Genomic DNA, 20,235 nt, shown 5'->3' with positions numbered 1-20,235 from the left:
AACTACAGACTACAGAACTTAAAGAATTTTAAAGGTCAATTTGAATATTTCTATCGTTTTCAAACCCTTTAGAAGTGTAACTAAAACGACATTTCAAGTAGATAAGTACTAAAAACTTTTGTCAACGTAAGGAATGGAGCTTGATTGACAATAAAACATTTTACACTAACTATTGGAGTAAATTTTACAAAACCCGATTTTCTATTGTATAAAAATAAGTATGTATCCTATTCTACCATCCCTTATATATCTCGTCATGGGTAAGTAGTTACCCAAAGCTGATGTATTCATCAAATTTCAGAGCGGTTATCTTCTTGAATATAATTCTTGGTAATTTTTTCCCTGTAAACAGGCTGAACTAACGCGGGTCCGTCGGCTGCTGGTAGCGGCAGCAGAGAGAGGCGAGGCTGGGACAGCGTTATTAGAGAGGACGAAGGCAGAGGGTGAGACGGACGCTGCGCCGCTCGACCCTCAGGTTCTTGAGAAGGAGTTACTGCTTGCTAGAGAGGCTGTGATGTGTAAGTAATGATGACGGCATGCGAACGAAATTGGTCTAAATATTTTTAACATTACTCGCAGTGCATTTAGCTTATACACTTATATATAGGTATCTATATCATAGGTGAGAGCACAATCTAAGTAGGTACTTAATATGAGTGATGTTAAAAGAATATCAAACCGACATAAATTTATAAATATTAGATTAGGAAGTTAGGTAAAAAAGCTCACGGAATTGACGTATTATTTTCACTCTTTGTGATTTGTTTGCCTTGGTTGACGTAATTGTGGTTTTTTATTATATTATTTGACCTAATTAATTGCTTTTATTTTGCACAAAGGCATATTAATGATTGTTCTCATCAAATGAAATGAATCTCTGACCTTTAGAAATATTTGTTGTACGATCGCGCTAATCGAGTGGTAAACGAATTTCGCCCGTAATTTGTTCGGGTACCAGGAACAAAGGCCGAGTTAATAGGAAAATGGCCTTTAATGTTCTACTGTAGGAGTACAATTGAAGTTGTGATTGGCGTAAACGAGGTAGTGAGGCGACGCGGCCTGCGAGCTAATAGCGCGTGACAATGTTTGCGGCCTAAGCGTCCGTGAATTTGTTTGTAAGTTTGTAACACATCCTCTAACTACCGGACCGCGAACCATCCGATGTTTAGTGTTGCGTTAAATTATCCTTTTACCTGACAACGTTAAGAGAAACATAATAAATCGCATTGAATATTACTCGATCATGGTAATAAAAATTCAGTACGAGCGTTTCGAAAGTAAGAAATTTACAATTTTTTTATTGCAAATTATATTCTAAAATAGTACTTTTTGTATTACATTACATAGTCAAAAAAACCGGTAAAAAATATTGCTTTCTAATGAGGGTTTTCGTGCTCGATTTTTTCACTAGATGACAGCACCGTGGCCAGAGGTCTAGCTGTCATAATCCACCAATCATGTTTAACCATGTTTTTTTTATTGGTGGATTTTGACAGCAGCTGTCAAAAAGACCTCTCGTCACGGTGCTGCCATCTAGTGAAAATCTCGATCACGGAAACCCTCATTGTAGATATAGAAACTTTTTATAACTAACATTCGGTTCCTAGAGTCAGACTAAGAATAGTCTGCAGCGGATTAGATAGCCCACGCAGTGCTAGTGTTATTTTAAACGTCAAACTTCTATGAAATTATGACGTATAAATGACACTTGCACTGCGTGGGCTATCAAATCCGCTGCAGCCTTTTTTTGGTCCGACTCTACATACCTTGCGATTTTCTCAATTGCAATATATTCTGCCGTATGATGCTTGTGTAAGTCTAATCTCTGCAATAAAGTTAGTTAGAGCAAGTATGTATGGAGTAATTAAGTAGCTCATGTGGAAAATGCTTAAACTTTCTCGTTCGCTTATACATTTTGAAAGTAATTTAATATCACAGACATAATGAGCCTACATTAATAACGAACTGGAGCGGGCCTAGGTAATTCCGGCTGCGCATATGACTACAATTTATTACCTTGCAAGGAGAAAGTTACTTCTACATTTCTAGGGCCCGAAAAGTTACCGAGTAGAGCAGTAATTAAATTGACTAAGTTGTCTTGTACAACACTGTTACCTTCTTTTTTGTAACAATCAAGCTTCTTCGTCGTAAATAGGAAGTAACTATATATTGGTACTTAGTATTTATTTAGCACTCGTAGCGTAGTTGAGTACATAAATAAAAGTTGTCAATACATATCATACACCTAGCTGCAAAAGTGCATATCCGCTTTACATATAAATGAAATGAAAACGATAATGAATATTTTTAATTTACAGTCCAAAATTCTCACAGGTACATTTTAAAATATTTACTCATGCGGCTTGCAACACAATAAACTTCATTATTCATAAAGATTCGTACTTCATTATTTGTAAAGAGTCGTATGCAAAATCATTTCAGATTTTATGGATTAAAATAACGCCATTAAAATGTATTGGGTTTTATACGAGAGGCATTTTGCAAATGGTTGACGCAAATGTTCCATTTGATCCACGTTGATATACTTTGTCAAAGGACTGTCTCATTTCAATCATAGACAGAGGGAACCATACTATCTTTATCTTAAACTAGTACTAACACCCAAAAGAAAAGGATGAGTATAGTTTTCCTGGTTCTTACTGACTGACAAATGGGTTTGACCAACTATAGTTTCATCTCATCCATGAGGCCCAATTCGAACATAAATTTTTAGAACAAAATGATGTCATTTTGCTATTGTTCGCCAGTGCATCTCGCTCGCGCCACCGGTACATGTATACGAACAAGTACGATACGAGCGAAATACACGCGCGAATAACATGTACATAAAATACATGTTTGAATTGGCCTCCATATCTCCTCCAAAGTAAACTAAAGCGATCAGAGTACCTAAGCAGGCAATTTGTAGAGTACCGCTCATGACGCACCTAAAGCGGGCGAGTCGTTTGATAAACTACATAGTAATTCGCGAAGTAGCTTACACACAGACTACTCTCTATAGACTCTGCTTATTGAAGAATATAGAAAGACTCGCAGTGAAACATCTTAGTTGTTCTTGTAGTAGCTGCACAATTGCATGGAAACTTTATGAATAAATGAATTCATCATGCGATTTTGCAGCTCGCTTTAGTTATGTACATGTAAATGACTTGTTTCCCACTTCAGTAGGTACATATATACCTATATGTTTACCATGAAACTTAATTAAATCCACTTGATGTTGATACTAGGGTTTCTGGTTTCTCGACCTTTTTTATTTCTCGAGGCACGGGAATTCTCGACCACGATTTCTCGAGTTTTTCTTTATTGCAAGTTACTCATAGGAGTCGTAGGTTAGATCAAAAATTCAACAACAAACAAGAAAAACTATGGTGCAGGCGTGCGCGCCGGCGCGGCGATGTGATATGCTATAGTGTATTTCATTCGTTATTTTTATTTAATAAAATGTATACAAACCACAATATAGTTTTTTTAGTTTATTTAGGCTATTAATTTAACTCTATGTGACCAACTTACAGAAGTTTTACTACGTAATTTTAATACTTACTCAACGTAACAATGACGCTGGAAAAATTGTGCTCTTTTGCTAATAGGATAATACCTATATCGAGATGATTAGATTTATCAAAAGTAATCTAGTTTTGTAATATTTGTTATTAAATGGTCCCATAATTCGTTTTTTGCATTATAAAGAAAATAAGTGATCTTGACGTCTCTTTTTATTGAAAAACTTATGAAAAATAAGTCACGGCAAATATGTAACAATTATAAATCATACGAGTATACGATCATTTACCTACATTAACGATTTTTTTTAATAGCGTTTTTCAATAAAAAGACACTTTAAGATTGTTTACCTTTTTTCTAATGTTAAAGAGACGAATTATTTACACATAATAGTAGTTCAAAAGTTTCAAAGCATGAAAATCAGCTGAAGCCAGAACGATAGGCGACGGATCAAGGCAGTTTTTTATTTAGTTGGTTAACTAATAAATGTTTGAAGTACCGCAAAATGTGAAAAAAAAAAATACTTTTTAAATTTATTTAACTACCCAAAGAAATACACTACAGACACATCAAGTGTTATACGCGTGTTTTCTTTTTACTTATGACAAGAGATTTATTTCTCGAGTTCTCGAGGCACTGAGTGTTTTTTTCCCGCCTCGCCGAAAGACAAATTTCTCGAGATTTCTCGCCTCGAGAATTCTCGAGCAGAAACCCTAGTTGATACCGACCGAAATTCGAATGCATTTTCTCTCTTTGGGAATCGCACGCCTCACCTGTAGGCGATCGATTCTGTACGCATTGTGTCAGGCACTCATACCTACAAAACTAGTATGGGAGTGTGTACGTGTGTTGAGTGCGAGTAGTTTTATAAGCTCCATCTAGCGAGTAAGTGACCTGTGAACTTAGAGCGCGCTGCATTGGCAGGCCGGTCACGTCGCCACGTTATGTGTGCTCCGCGGTAACTTCCACTGACATCCCACTAAAACCATTACACAGACGAAAATCAAACTGGGCACCATCACAATCGCGACCTACTTTTCTTGTCCATAATATTCCCTTCTTAGATAAATAAATGTACGTCTAAGAATTGTGCTTCAAAGAGAACAAATTTGGCTTTGGTAAACCAACTCTTTTATTCGTAATGAATTCTTTTTGTTGCTTATTGAAGCTAGTCACAAAGGATATTTTACCCAAAGTATTTGTACTTGAAAAATGAATACTCGTTACATTAACGCGTTGAAACTTAGTTGTTACGTACGTAATCTGCCCGTGTTAACAATCCCCGGGTCTCATCTTTATGTACGTATATAATCCGGATCAGGTAGCTACTTAGCAGACTAACGTATTTGTACATAAGGGTAAACACAGGGATCGCAAATGCACGCCTGCTCCGCCAGGTACGCCCAATGGAACGCCGATCAAAGGCCGCTTAGGCTCAACTGAGCCAATAAAGTGCGCTAATCGTTTGAGCCAATGCGCTGCCCAAGGGTTATTTTCGACTACATTTAAATTTTAAATATGCATACCGGCACGTACGAACATAAACGGGATATTTCTAAATTTAGAAAATGTAATTAACTTAAAGCACTTTAGATTCTTTACAAAATCAAAACTCACACCCCATAGGTACAAGTGGCATAACATTTAATAAGGTCTCTTAAGTGAAGATGTCAAGAGTATGAAATTCTTCTAGTTTAGTATATATTTGTGATTTACGAAATTAATCTAATTCGTTTAGTAGTACCACTATATATATTGTATGTAAATAAATGATTTCAATGAAAAAATCTAATTCTTAAGTTACTCCAAGTCATCTTACAATAGAAAATACATTTGAAAATGGCACGCTCTGTGACAAACTAAACGGAACAGTTCGAATAAATACGTGGGAAATTGCGCACGAATCCCTTTCAAAGTAACATCAAATAGAGAATTGCACCAATATTTTCTGTCGTCACAGCGCTGAGAAACGGTCTTACAAAGCATATAAAAATATAGGACTTCTTTGGATCACTTCTATTCTCGCATTGAAACGTTTGATATGTACATATTTTGTCCGAACCGAGGGAATGTCTAGAAACCGAACGACCAAGGACACAAGCCGCATGCAGGCGGACGCGCTCAAAGAGTGACACTGCGTTTATTCTGTTCACAGTAGATGGCAACGGGGCAGAAATCTCCTCTATAAACCCTCTTTGATCTGTATCATGCCTTTCCCCTGTCACTTCAAACAGTTCAAACATATTCATAGCTGCAATGCTCCTCGGAGCGTGTTCAAAACGTACTGATTTTACCAATTTCTCGTAGGATTGGATGGATGGATTTCACTATCACCTGTCACTATGCCGGTCACTTTCGCACTTACATACTTGTTAGAACGTGACAGGTGATATAAATGCGACCATGTAACCGTAGAAAGGTTTATAAAACGCAGAGTTGTTTCTAGTATATTTTTTAAAAACGGAATAAATAAAACTTTTCTTTTACAGCACTGAAAGCGGACAAAAAAAGGTTGAAAGCGGAAAAGTTTGACTTGCTCAGCCAAATGAAGCAACTGTACGCTACCCTGGAGGACAAAGAGAAAGAACTGCGGGACTTCATCAGAAATTATGAGCAGGTAAACGGTATTCATACCTACTTTTACAAGAATATATATGACTTGTTAACCTCCTGGTAACGAACAGGTTATTTCATTACATGAAAATTTACTTAAAATATTTATACTATTTAACAGCACATACTTAAGGTAACTTATATAACCCTATTTTATGAAACGGTCAGGTTTTATGTTAAAAATTGCGTTTTATTTTTATAGTATCACCAAAATACTTAATTACTTAAATTTATTTTGCGGTACAATACCAAATTTCAATTTACGAATAACCTGATATTGTGATATTATTAATCAAAGTGCAGGTTCATACATTCCGGTGATAATATTCATCTCTAAATATTATAATTTTCGTATTTGCGTCAAACAAAAGGACTCTGAATTTTAATGAGCTTAAAATACTAGTACCCATTCTTGGAAATATTACACAGCGGTAGCGCGATGGCTTTAAACAAGCATCATAATAAATTAAACAGAACTGCAGTTTGCCGCAAGTTCGTAGAGCGTAATTAAAACTACGTTTTGTTTCTATCCGTGCAAGTTGCACGTTTCAATTAGGTAATATTTATTTTCTCATAGTGTTCACTAACAAATAAACAAAAACTATTATTTGTATGCATCACGGTTCGAGAATTTATCTTGGCACGCTTAATTACACAAACAAACGAATAGGTACAAACCACATATTAAACTTATTGCGATGAATTAGATACATTTTTATACAAAAAAACAGCTTGACAAGTTTTTGAGTTAGTGATATTTTATGACTAATTGTTGCATTTAATATCGGGACGTGGAAAACCCCTACGGCGTAAAAAGTTAACAACCATTATTTATTTTTATAAAAACCTCGTATTTGCAAATATGTATATAGACCTATATATATTGTAAAGTTAGAATAGCGCCTGTGGGGCTACTATAGGCCATTATAGTTAATTTTGACTGGACGCGTTCACCGGTTTAAATTGCATGAACGTCATATGAAAACGTAGCCGTAACGTTACCATGGAGAGGAGATCTGTCCACAACGTGACCATGGAGATCTGTCCACAATGTGACCATTTTTCGTGCATGCTACCGGTGTTCATCGATTTATAAGACGTTATCACGTCAAAAAACATTGCATAAGTATATGGAACATGTTCGTTTTCTTAAAGATGCGTTCCCGCGGTGGCGCGTCATCTGCGCTCGGAGCGGAGCGAGCAGAACGCGAGCGCGAACGAGCGGCGCTTCTTCGACACGCTCGCGACGAGGCCGAACGTTCGCTACAGCTTGCGGCCGCGCTCAGTGCGAGAGATACGCAGCTCAGGCATGCCAGGGAGCAACTGTTTGAGGTGAGTATGAGTTAACAAATGTCGGCAGCCCAACTACCAAAAAAGTGGCATGAACACGAACATGATATAACATATACAGTCAAGGTATATAATATCAACATGAACAAAGTACCAGAAATATGTTCACACTACTTTAATATATGGACAATTCGGTCGTTGCCCATACAAATTCAAATATTAAATGTTACCTTGACAGCACACTGTAAGTATATACAATGCGTTACAATGTTCTTTTACCGCGCGCAAAGTTAAAGTAATGCTAAATGCTTAATATGGACTACAGATCAAATTTAGCAGTCACACATAAGTAGGTAGAGTTAGACCAAGAAAAGTCTGCAGCGATCCCGATAGCACATGTTATTTACATGTCATAATTTCATAGAAGTTTGACGTTTAAATAACATTTGCACTGCGTTTTCCATTAAAATCGCTGCAGACTTTTCTTGGTCTAACTCTAGGTTATTTCACCCTATCGCCTGAAAACTATAAGAAAGGTGAAAAATATCTTTTAAATTAATGGATCAGTTACAGAGCCTTACAAAGAGTACTCACGACATTTCGCCCATTTACATTTCTAGTTCAAAACAAGCAAAGGTTTCATAAAAGGAAAAGAACCCAAGGGAGTTAACAAATATCAGATACTTAAACTAATAGAACGCTTCCAAGCAATGCTACGACAGAAGCTATCGATGCATCCAATCCAATCCCAAACTCCCTGACGGCCAAACTCAATATCTTATCGTATCTTACTACAGGCAAGAGATAAAAGAATGTAGGAGCAACAAATGTTTTAGACGGAACTCGGTATCCGTGCCACTACGAAGATAACTTGGTTGGGTGACCTCGCTCGGTAATGGGGTTAAGTTGCTAAAGTATTTCTGACAGGCAAGGCCACCTATTTCCAACTGCAGCCATTCATTAAGGAAACCTCGTGTTTTTCGACGCCATTTCAAAGATAAACCACAATTCGTCAGTTGAATTTAATCCAAAATAATAGGTAAATATTTTGGTGCGATGTCTAGAAAGTTGTTAGATTTATGAAAATGAGACAGCGACGAAATCATCAATCAATTTGCTATGCCAACATTGAAACATCCTGAATATCAACCCAAAATCTGTTGGACATCGGTGAATGAAATTGTCTCTCAAAGTGTAATAAATAAACGCATATCGACAGGATATTATGATGAATGTTCACTACGGACCATCCATCATGGCCGATGTTAATTACCATTTCAAATTGCTCCTTTAGATCTAAATTGCGGGGAAATTTGTCGCAAATGCCCTCAACATGCCTTTGCGACTTAACTGTCGCGATGCAACGCGTCACTTTGCTTCTTTACAAAAGATGTTGTGTATAAAAGGGATATTGATATGTTAATCAGCACGCTTCCAAAACAATTTTCTTGCATTAAAATGACTTTACTTTGGTGCCCTATTTTCCTCGAGCCAGTCCTTTGAAATTTAAGTCGAATTAACACACATCTTAAGTAATTTATGCTCTCCATGGTCCTTTGATGAAAACTCTGTCATTAAATGTTAACGCGCCTCTGCGCTTCACGGAAACTGGTGGCCTACTTTATTTAAATTTAATATCTTCTTAAAATTTATTGAGGCACGAAACGGGATTAAACTTATTGAGAAGAGAATACAGCATCAAATAAATTAGGGGAGGATTATGTAAATTAATGTTTTTATGTAAAATAAATGTGTTTAGGCAAGAAGACAGCTGCAAGCAGCCGGGTGTCTGTCTGAAGGTGAGAGCGTGGCGTCCCTCGGATTAGGGCCCCCTATGATGTTGGGAGGACCTTCGGGACTGGTCGGAGACAGGGGCAGCTGCAGCGCAGACTCTGGCGTCAGAGGTGACAAATTACAAGGCATTTCATAACTTCCTAATTGTAACATTTAACTCTTATTTGTATATTCGAGCCATTCCACTGAAAATACCGTCTTATTATCAATTTCATGTGAAAGCGACAATCAGTGAAACTTCAAATTTGAGAAGTGCTCTCGATTTGAGTCGTTAAGAGCTCGCTGAGCAGGGATTAGCACAAAAATCTGCGGACAATAGCGGGACAGAAGCAAGCTCTCGGCGCTAGTAGCGATAAGCGACAAAGGATTACGATATTTATTCACGAGTGATCCTTTGCCAAAATTTTGTCTCTTGGGAGTACAATAATAGTTAGCGAGTCACGTCGCCCTATGATGTCAGAATAATAGAGCAGCTTCAAACAATATAACTATGATCTTACGGTATTAAAGTGACATATACAAAGTAGATATACCTAAGCAAATATTTACTAAGGTATATGTGTATAAATAGCGGTTTTTCTAACATCAGCACCCGTGTCACTCTCATGTGTTTGGAAAATATCATGCATAGCATAGGTATAAAATTTTAATGCTTTTATAAAATGTTTTAATCATTCTTCATTTATTTTTAATGCTTATCGCATATTTAAAAAATGACTTTGTCGTTGGTATACTCGTAATATACCTATGTATGAACCATGTATGAACAGAAATTATAAACCGATTTCAATACTTATCATAAAATGCCTCTATATATTACATCATTACCCCATAATCTTGTAGGTTTTAATGGGTCTAACTAAAGGGATACCTACCTAGTTATTTGTTTTGTGCAGTCAATGCAAAGCAAATGCAAAGTCAAATATACTTTAAGTTTAACTAATTTACTACAATGAAAGATATCGTTTTACACAAATGCTACGATACAATTCGCTTATGTTTAACCCTTTAGTCCGTAGCGGCAACATACTTGCCATCATAATTAAAACAAAAACGCATCTCTACTACAAGAATTACGGTTTAGTTCGAAATCGAATGACTACAAAAGAATGTCAAATGGTTAAAGGGTTAATAAGATACATAATGACTATTTACAAATCAATGAAACCACGATTTATCAATAGCAATTTAAATTATCCCTTTCGCCGCGCAGGCCGTGCCTGGAGTATCACGACAAACCGCTACGAATCATTTCTCACTGCTGCGTAACGCATGCAGGGAGACAGCCTGCCCGATTCAAACTTTAAGATATGTCAATTAATGATCTAGAAACGATATGGATTAGATGTGTCAGTGTCAAAAGTGACCTTTTTTGTTTGAAGAAACGTCACATTTGACACTGACATATCTAATCCACATCGTTTCTAGATTTCTTAACTGACGTATCTTAAAGTTCGAATCGGGCCGAGCGTTCCCGTAACGCGTAGCAAGTAAATCTCCAATAATCAACGTAGCTCTACGCTCGCGAGCGCTACACGTGACGTGTGTCTTACTCACTGAAAGGGTTAAAGGTTGCTATTGATATTTTCGATAAGCCGACAAGCGACAGAGTATGTCAAAGACAATTTGAAGGCGATTATTCAGTGACAGGGAGCAGCGACGGCGGCGCCACGTCGGTGTGCGGCGGCAACCTTTCGGACTCCACGGCTGAAGGCGCGCCGCCATTGCTGGACCCGTACGACACGGACGCCGCGTCACTAGTGTCTTCGGCTCACCACATTTACCAACGTAAGTCATAGACAAGTATGATCGAACGAGGGAATCTAAGGTACCTATGTTTTTTTGCGACTCGGGCTGTCCCGTCTACAAGCACAGAGGGTCTACCGCGAACCACGTTCGACGTGTTGCTTCTCTGTCGCACTTGTAAATTCGCACGTAAGTGTGACAGGGAGGCAAAACGTCGAATGTGGTTCGCGGTAGGCCCTCTGTCCCGGCTAAAACAAACGGTTTATAATCACGCAGGCCACGACCTTTCTTTGTATAACGACGTCCAAAAACGGGTAATTTAATGCATGGATAAATATACCAAAGAGTCATTGATGCATAATAAGAATATAAAATAAAACGAGTTCCGTAAAATATAGCAGATTAAAGGAAATTAAGTTCCAGCTCCCACATTTTTATAACAAAAAAGGATTTTCTTTTAAGCCCTCATGATTATTAAGTGAAATTTAACTTCCATTTCAGTAAAAAGCATGAATCGTATCTACTTAATTATTATAGATTCGGTCGTTTGTTTCTTATCAGGGGGCATAAAATGGCAGGACGGTAAAAATTTCCGCTTACCAGACAGCGGTTTTATTACAGAAAGCCTACTTAACGGTGAGATTGAGTCGTTGGAACCGGTCCGCTATTACAATGAATTACTGCGTATTGTCTCAGGCAAGCCGAAAATGCTAGGTCCTCGACTACGTATAGCTATTACAGGTTTCAAGGTCTAACATATACTGGTTGGAATGAGACGGTGAACTTGATAAACAATGGGAGTAAAAGCTTTGCCCGCGATGACAGATCCAGATAAGTGGCTAATGGTGGCACAATTTATGCCCTGAATGTGTTTTGTTATTCCTCACCTTTTTATATGTCAGCTAAATAAACATTCGTATGTTTATTAAGATAAAGGCTACACGCCATTTTTTCCTTATATAGGGACGGCTGTCGCTTTTGTCTCGGAGTAAGCGGTCCCGGTGGCTTGTCTTATCTGTGGCTTTTATGATGCTGCTCAACGAACCTCATAATTTAAAATCTCAATATCATTTTAAGCATATGCTATTTTTATTCAAGACATTTTAATAAAGAAGGAATTAATATCAAACATTCTAGACGAGTAAATCTTTTTAAACTAACAAAGAAAGTAAGAAGTAAAATCTTTCATTAGTTACAGTTTTATAAGTGAATATTTCATCAACATCATCGGAATGTTATCCCACTAAGGGATACATACAGTCACAACCAAAAACACCTGTAGCTCTCTGCCTGTAGGTACAGTAGGTGCTGAGAAATAAATGAACATGCTTGTATTGACATTATATGTGCATTTTGTTTACTTCGACATAATATCTGTGGCGAGTGCACATTTTTCTATAGATGAAAGGGAAAGTTTTACTCATTATAGCCATCACCATCACATTAGTCTTAATATGGTTCGAGGTCGTAGTTTTTCGGTTACCGTAAAAATATTTTCCTTTACAAAGTAAATTTATGCTCGTAGGTGTATAATTTACGGAACAGGTACGAGCAAGCATTTGAACACTGCGGCTCATTCGGTCTTATGGTGGTATTTTTATCTTTTAACACATTTTTGCACATCGTGAGTAATACGAGTATGTATACGCATTACTCCAACACTTATAGTTTTATCAGAACGTAACGGTTGTGTTATTAAAGCGATAAATGATAAAACCGTGTTATTGCTACTCCACACAATATATAGCTTTTGCAAAATTAAAGGAGGCCTATGCAGATAGTAATTTTACATAACATTTCAAACAAGAAATGTCACTGTTGAGAGCTGGTAGATCATATCCATAACCGTTGATAACGATAAATTACTATCTGAATATGGCTCTAGGAGGCTTATTCTGAATATTCTGATTGTTATGAATTTTTATATTTATGAATATAATCTGTCAGTCTCAATGGTGTCATTTCTTCAACCAGAAATCAAACTTGTTATTAATGCGCCTCAAGATAAATGTTAGCTCCGTAAATGGATATACCTTTTTCACAATAATAATGTTTAATTTTTTTCCATTTCTCGTCCTTAAGAGCCAACGGGAGTGGTCATTTCTCCATACAAACGTACTCCTCGTTTTCCTCCGTGGTTTTTGAAGCTAGAGCAATGATTGAGACACAGATTAATATTGTCAATATCTGTGTCGGACCGTTTTGCTTTTTTTGATATTTTTGTTTTTTAAGGCGCTAGAGCCCTTCAAAAATAGCCAAAATGGCCTAATTGACTATGCCGCAATGAGAGGCGTGGCATTCAAAACTGATATCAATTAGCCAGAAAGCAAAACGGTCCGACACAGATAATTTCATAATCATTTAGATTTCCAAATTTGGTTACGATTGGTTAAGTTTTGGAGGAGGAAACAGAGGTGTACGAAACCTCGATTTTTGAGATTTTTACGCAGGATTTTTCGCCTTGTCCTTATCGCACTACTTTTAGGTGCCGCTTCCGTTAGCGAGACGGGTATATTTACCTAAAATATTTAAAACTCAGCTCCTGTTTCGTCTTAATGGACAGAGCATTGACCATGAATCTTGTTGTTAGTGAGCACGCCTCGAGACTGCAGTCCAACCTTGTCACCACACAACAGCGCTTCTCCCTTTACAAGATCCATCGATGCGGGCTCTCTCTCGAGGTTGGTATCCTACAGGATTCATATTTAATAACTAAGCTAAATATGTACGTACCTCAAGAGTTATAACAGCTATTATAGTCTGTATCTTTAGGTATTTAAATAAAAGTAAACAAACAATTGGTACATTTTCGTTTAACATTTATTGGTTAACCGTCCAATTACAAAACCGCCTGTATCACTGAACGACCAGACTTTAACCTACATTATTTGATCATGTAATGTTTTCATCTACCCTCAACTGGCATAAGGAGCCATTTGAGGGTAGATTTTGTTTACTTTTATTTAAATACCTAAAGATATTACAGAGTATAGGGCCAACCCACACTAGCGTCTCCCGAGCGTCGGCGTGTAGTAAGCTCTAGCGCAGCGACGCCATTTTTCATAGCGCTGAGAATACACCGAATCTCAAAAGACGCTAGTGTGGGGTCTCTCTTAACCTCAAATAAAAGTAATAGTAAGGCCCACTTGCACCATTCCACTAACCCGGGGTCAACCAATTAAATCTGAAGTTACTATGGTTACCAGTACATTTTGACACTGGGTTAACGATTTAACCGCTTAACCCTGGGTTAGAGGGATGGTGCAAGTGGGCCTTAGTAATTATTTAAAGTCGATATTATATAAATAGTAAACTGAAATAAATTAATTTAATCAGTGAACCATTACATTAGATGTATAATGCAAAATCATTTGACATGATATACAATCCTTACTCCTTACACTAGTGATAACGTCACAAAATAAAAAAATAATTCATTCACTCGTTAGAAAAAAACAATATTATTAAATGCGATATTGTTGCTATGGTTAATTGTATTTTCCGTAGTACTTAAATAAACCTAAATTTTAGCTTATATGAGTACTACTCGTACTTCGCTAGAGCACCCGAGTAAAGTTTCAAACTATGATTGAAACATCAAACATCCCGGGATTCCCGGGTAGTTCATGTTTGCGTGGAATGTGCGGATCCTCATGTTTCGAACTAGCAGAGCGTGAGCATACAAGCAAGGTTTAGATTAATATATACATTGTGGGAATTGGATCACGTCCATCACCAATCTCTACATATAAATTTGTATACATATCTACTTTAGTAAGGTATGAGTTAAATTTTGTTACCACCATTATTATAAGCATACGGCAGCCTAATTGCGAAATACATCTGATAGCCTTACCAGAATTTTATCTTGGTGAATAACATAGAAACAGACAGGAAATTAAATCAAATAAATATACCTACATTGTTAATGTTTTAATTCTCATAAAGGTCGGTGGAGCAGCTCTCAAGCCCGGGCGAGGATTCAGGGTTAGTGGGTGGTCTACGTGCGCGTTCTGGGGGCAAAGGTGCGCGCGGACGAGGTTCCGCTTGGGGCTCAATCTCGCGCGTTTTTGCGCGATCCCGCCACCGCACCAAGTCAGGCAGCGCAACCAACAGCGGACACGAGAGCGGTAAGAGGGAGAATTGTCTAGTGTGTAGATGATTCAAACTGACGACCGGGGTCATATCTCTCACCCTACCTTCGACCACGCGAGCGTGAATAAGTCCAAGTCCAAGTCCGGCAGCGCAGCCAACAGCGGTCACGAGAGCGGTAAGAGGGAGAATTGTCTTGTGTGCAGATGCAAACCAAACTGACGGCCGGGGTCATATCTCTATCTATCACCCTACCTTCGATTACGCGAGCGTGAATAAGTCCAAGTCCAAGTTCAATCCACGTCCAAGTCCGGCAACGCAGCCAACAGCGGTCACTCACCCTACCTTCGACCACGCGAGCGTGAATAAGAAGTTTTACGACCCCGGTCGTCAGTTTGGTTTGCGTCTAAATACAAAAGCAGCCACAGAAGACTACCGATGAGCCTATGTGATTGGGAGGGAAAGGAGCCCGCGTGTCCATTGCCATTGCACCAAGTCCTCTAGCGCTACGACGGCGGTAAGAAATAGATTTGTGTTTGTAGTGCGTTTTTTTTTCAGATTAGAAATTTTATAAACTCAAAAGTAGTAACTCTCAAAAATGAAATCTCGGTAACTATGCACTGAATTATTGTGTCGTTTACATAATTATAGAAACGCTAGCTTTTCTATAATATATAAGTACTGATGGAGCGCGAATTTTATTGTTTGCTATATTCATTCAATATGCTTTTTGATCCGTGATAAAAAATATGTACCTATATCCATTTTTACGACGAATCACTTTAATTATTTTGCCCTAAAATAAATATTCAAATGAAATAAAACCGTAGTATGGTGCAGCGCAAAAAGCTTCATCCACTAACTCAAAACGCAATATTCGAATATTATATCTATCTGTTTGAGAGCTTCATTCATTTAAAAGCTAACGTTACTACTCATATCTGGTCAATTCCGCCATGTGTAATTTATAAATAACAAAACTTTATGGACCATTGTCTGATGCGTAAAATAGGTAGAATAAAGTAAAATCTAGCAAACCATACCTATAATATTAACTATACAACTTTCGCTCGAACGTTAAAATATGGGCATACTCGTATTCCTTAGCATTTTCTCCGGCTGCGCAAGGACTCATTCGAAAAATTGAGCTCGTCGTGAACCTGACTATCGACGCCCTCCCAGTAAAAAATAATATTGTGCAAGATCATCCGTGTATTTTGATCTTGAATTTACAAGTATTAAAACTGTGATTTTATGTAACTAGAACCAGTGTACGCGGGCACGGGTTCCCGAGCGTGGTCGCCGCTCGGCAGCGAGGCAGCACTCCGCGAGGCAGCGTCGTTGCCCCTCTCGCGGTGGAGGGCTCCGGCCATCATAGCGTGGCTAGAACTGGCGCTGGGCATGCCGCAGTACGCTGCCGCCGTCGCGGACAACGTTAAAAGTGGGAAGGTTCGTATATCTCACACTAGAAACCTACACATCAAATTCCATTTGTACTTTTTGTTTATGATACCTAGTTATGGATATTTGAGTGTTTTTCATAATATTGGAGCATCCTGTGTTGAGGAGTGCAATAAAGAGTATAGGTAAGTTGTTATTGTCGTTAGGTACTCTAAAACCCACATTTCATATTTTTATTTAATTTCATATGTAGGTACCTAAATGAATTCCATTCCGTATATTCTCAACGTAGCCTAACACATTCACCGATCAACAGAGTGCGTTGACAAATGAGCATTATCGCGCAGCTGGCAGTCTTGCTGCTGAGTTAGCTTCACATAAATACGTACCGATTTGAACGATAGGATGCAATGCAATCCTGTCGCCTCATTGCTTTCATGCGGGCGGAAAGCATTGGGACCTCATTCAGAGAGAGGTCGTATTATTGACAAGTCTGTACGCTGCCTCGTGTGTATTGTCGGAAAGTCATTTTGCAATGAATAATCTAATGCTATGATGCTGTAAATGCTGAAATGTTAAACTAGATGGCGCCATTAAATATGCCTACAATCCTTTTAATATGTTTGAACTTTTGTGCATACCGAATTTCACGTTTAGTAGTCATAAATAGCAGTAGGTGACAGATTTCATACGTATAAAGCTTTAATGGAAAAATAGTAAGGTATGCGAGGAACACGGTGTTTTATGTCAGTCTTGAATATTTACTAGTCTCTGGTGTTAGATAACATTTATGTTACAGTCAAAACCCGTTTTAGTGAAAAAACCGTTTTTTTTAAACTAGTTTTCCGAAACGCCATGGGTAACGCTTGTCTAAGTCAAGATTAGTTATTAACACATTGTATTGTTAACACATATTTTCCTTATCCTATTTACATTAATTTAGGTACAACATTTCTACATAATGAGTAAAATCATAATACACCAAGCATTCATTCACCAAGAGTAAAAAGAGGAGGATGAGGAGATTTGGAAAAAAAATCGTACAATTTGGAAATGCTAAAAGCATTCACCAGACCATTAGTTACCTTAGTTAAGGCTTCATGCAGCAAATGTAGAATCAAATGGAAAAAAATCGCTTGTTTGCTCGTGAAAGGGGGATTTGCCTCGGTCGTATGTAACGCCGATCCATTATTATTTCGTTTTTGCAATCCACGTCTACAATCATCGTTATCGGATTTTGTGGGAAAATACCGAGTACATTTGAATATGACAGACAGAACCAATGTTTTGTTTCCCATCCATATTAACACATTATTCAACATTTTGGCGAATTATTGGATTAATATGGAAATCAGTTCCGCAAAAATCTGGCATAAAATTCATAACAATTTACTTAAGCGCGCGGTTCTTTTATGCGATAAACGCAGTGTTGAACGCATACGATCAACGGAATGTAGGAAAAATGACAGGACGGGCGCTTACCGCTGCGTTTACCGCGTAAAACAATAAATAAATAAATATTATAGGATAATTTTACACAAATCGACCTAGTCCCACGGTAAGCTCAATAAGGCTTGTGTTGTGGGTACTAGACGACGATATTTAACTAACTAAACTAACTAACTATTTTGGCTCAGCGATCCAAAGAGAATATTGGCCTCCGAAACGAGAGCGTGCCACCTGTCCCGATCCTGCGCAACTTCCTGCCAGTTACTGACGCGAAGCTGAAGCAGATCCGCCGCCACACTGTCTTCCCAGCGATACCTGGGCCGACCCACCGGACGGCTACCAGTTGGTCGTCCCAAGAACGCCCTCTTGACAGCCCGATCCTCTCCCATTCTGAGTAGGTGACCGAACCAGCGAAGTCTGTGCGCTTTCTTTTCGCCGACGATATTGGGTTCGGCCACTAACTCCTCGATCTCGGCATTTTTCCGGATCCTCCAGGTGCCGTCATCTCTCTGAATAGGTCCCAGGATCTTGCGAAAAACTTTTATCTCTGCTACCAGGAGCTGACTTTCTTCGTTTAGTGTTAGGGACCAGGCCTCACAGCCATACATTAGGATAGGCCGTATAACGGTTTTATATATCCGTAACTTTGTATGTTTGCTGAGAAGCCTGGACACCAACACTGTGGAGGGCTGCACTGCACCGCAGGGCGTTTTGGATGCGTATGTTGATCTCCTCCTCTCTGGTGTTTGTGTCGGTAACAGTGCATCCCAGGTACGATACGATACGATACGATACGATACGATTTTAGGTACGATATTTAAAACATATAATTATATATAAATACCTACTTATATACATAGAAAACATCAATAACTCAGGAACAAATATTTGTGACAAACACACAAATAAATGCCCTTACCGGGATTTGAACCCGGGACCTCCTGCTTCGTAGGCAGGGTCACTACCGACTATCTCTAATCACTAATCTAGTGTCAGTGTCATTAGATTATCTGATGTAAGATGGACGTGCGCCAAACGCATCGCGTTTAACGCTGCGCTTATCGCATTAAAACAACCGCGCGCTTTATTCAAAATACCTTGTGGTGATGCTTTGCCTCACCGTAAATGCACTTAATTTCAACTTTTATTAAATTGAACGCATCGAATAAGTGCACTGACACTTAAATCAGGTCATCTCAATTTCAAATATTTCAACGTGCAAGCTCGCAATGTTTTTTTAACACTATTTAATAGACGTAGTTAGTCTATTTTCAGTCGCTTGTAAACCAATTTATTTATTTACCAAATAAGTTTGTATCATTGACGTTTGCACGTTTTAATTAATTTTTGCCGGCTTCATTAGTGTTGAATGCCTAAAGCTTCGAGCAACACCGGCTTCCGACACATCGGAAGGGAGGGGCCCAAGCGATATCTCACCGTACAAATCTTTCTGCCATTTTTCGCGGGGGGAAAGGTGTACACAGTCGCACTTCTCACACACTTACATACAAAATCCAATCTGTAATGACGACACAAATACATAGAAAATGACACACGTCAAAGACAAATCTTGCAAACCTCGATCTCTTTTTGTGTACGGACGAGTGACAAGTGTCACAACACGCACACTAACACATTTTTGTTGAAGTATGTTATTGTATTCTGAGAGATGAGAAGTCGGATTTGTCGCTCGACCGATCCGCAATTTGTACTGAGCGAGCAAAATCGATAAATCCAACAATTACATGAGACTAAAATATAATAATTGTGTTTGAATGTAATTAAACGTATGATATGTAAAAAAAAATATTACATGTGAAATGTAAAACTTTCTTTTTGTAAATTTGATGTCCCCGACCTCTTTTTATAACAAAAAACCGAGCAAACAGGCATTTTTGTGCAGCAGTGTTCACGCGCGCGTCTGGACTCGGTCTAGTGAAAAATCCAAGTGCAACTAGTTTTATTACACGCGCTAGATTAGATTGACGCGCTAATCTTGTACCTCGGCAGAGGGGAAATAGTGCGAATGCCGCCTCCCTTCCGTGTTGCTCGAAGGCCTAAAGTGTCATTCTATGGAACTTGCTAACTTATGTAAACAAAAGTCACTAGTAAATTCGTCATTCTTTCGGCTCAATTCGGAAAATGAATTAGATTTCTACTAAACTTCAACAAGTTACGATACGGATAATTTAAAGATATTTGTAAGATAGATATGTCAAATTTCACGTTTCCGCGATTCTGGAGGTCCTCTTGAACGATTTCGACAAGTTATGACTTAGATATCCAAGTCACATCTAGTCGATATCTAATGTAGATCTAGTT

General features: G+C 38.3%; 1 protein-coding gene across 7 annotated transcripts in view; it reads left to right on the top strand.

Annotated features, from left to right (window-relative positions):
* LOC134796086 (kazrin) overlaps positions 1 to 20,235 on the top strand; it is a 135,047-nt gene that overhangs the window by 106,680 nt on the left and 8,132 nt on the right. For 6 of the 7 annotated variants that reach the window (XM_063768028.1, XM_063768025.1, XM_063768026.1 and 3 more), the window contains 8 exons: positions 353 to 518; positions 6,018 to 6,145; positions 7,297 to 7,473; positions 9,191 to 9,335; positions 10,858 to 11,013; positions 13,562 to 13,652; positions 14,920 to 15,101; positions 16,328 to 16,512. In XM_063768028.1, the coding sequence (XP_063624098.1) occupies positions 353 to 518; positions 6,018 to 6,145; positions 7,297 to 7,473; positions 9,191 to 9,335; positions 10,858 to 11,013; positions 13,562 to 13,652; positions 14,920 to 15,101; positions 16,328 to 16,512 (1,230 nt within the window). The remainder of the gene's footprint in view (positions 1 to 352; positions 519 to 6,017; positions 6,146 to 7,296; positions 7,474 to 9,190; positions 9,336 to 10,857; positions 11,014 to 13,561; positions 13,653 to 14,919; positions 15,102 to 16,327; positions 16,513 to 20,235) is intronic. The other variant, XM_063768027.1, reaches the window with a different exon arrangement.

Source organism: Cydia splendana, chromosome 13 (assembly GCF_910591565.1).
Source record: "Cydia splendana chromosome 13, ilCydSple1.2, whole genome shotgun sequence".
Classification (NCBI taxonomy): domain Eukaryota; kingdom Metazoa; phylum Arthropoda; class Insecta; order Lepidoptera; family Tortricidae; genus Cydia; species Cydia splendana.
The sequence above is the reverse complement of the archived record's forward strand: the minus strand, read 5'-3'. Positions and strand labels throughout refer to the sequence as shown.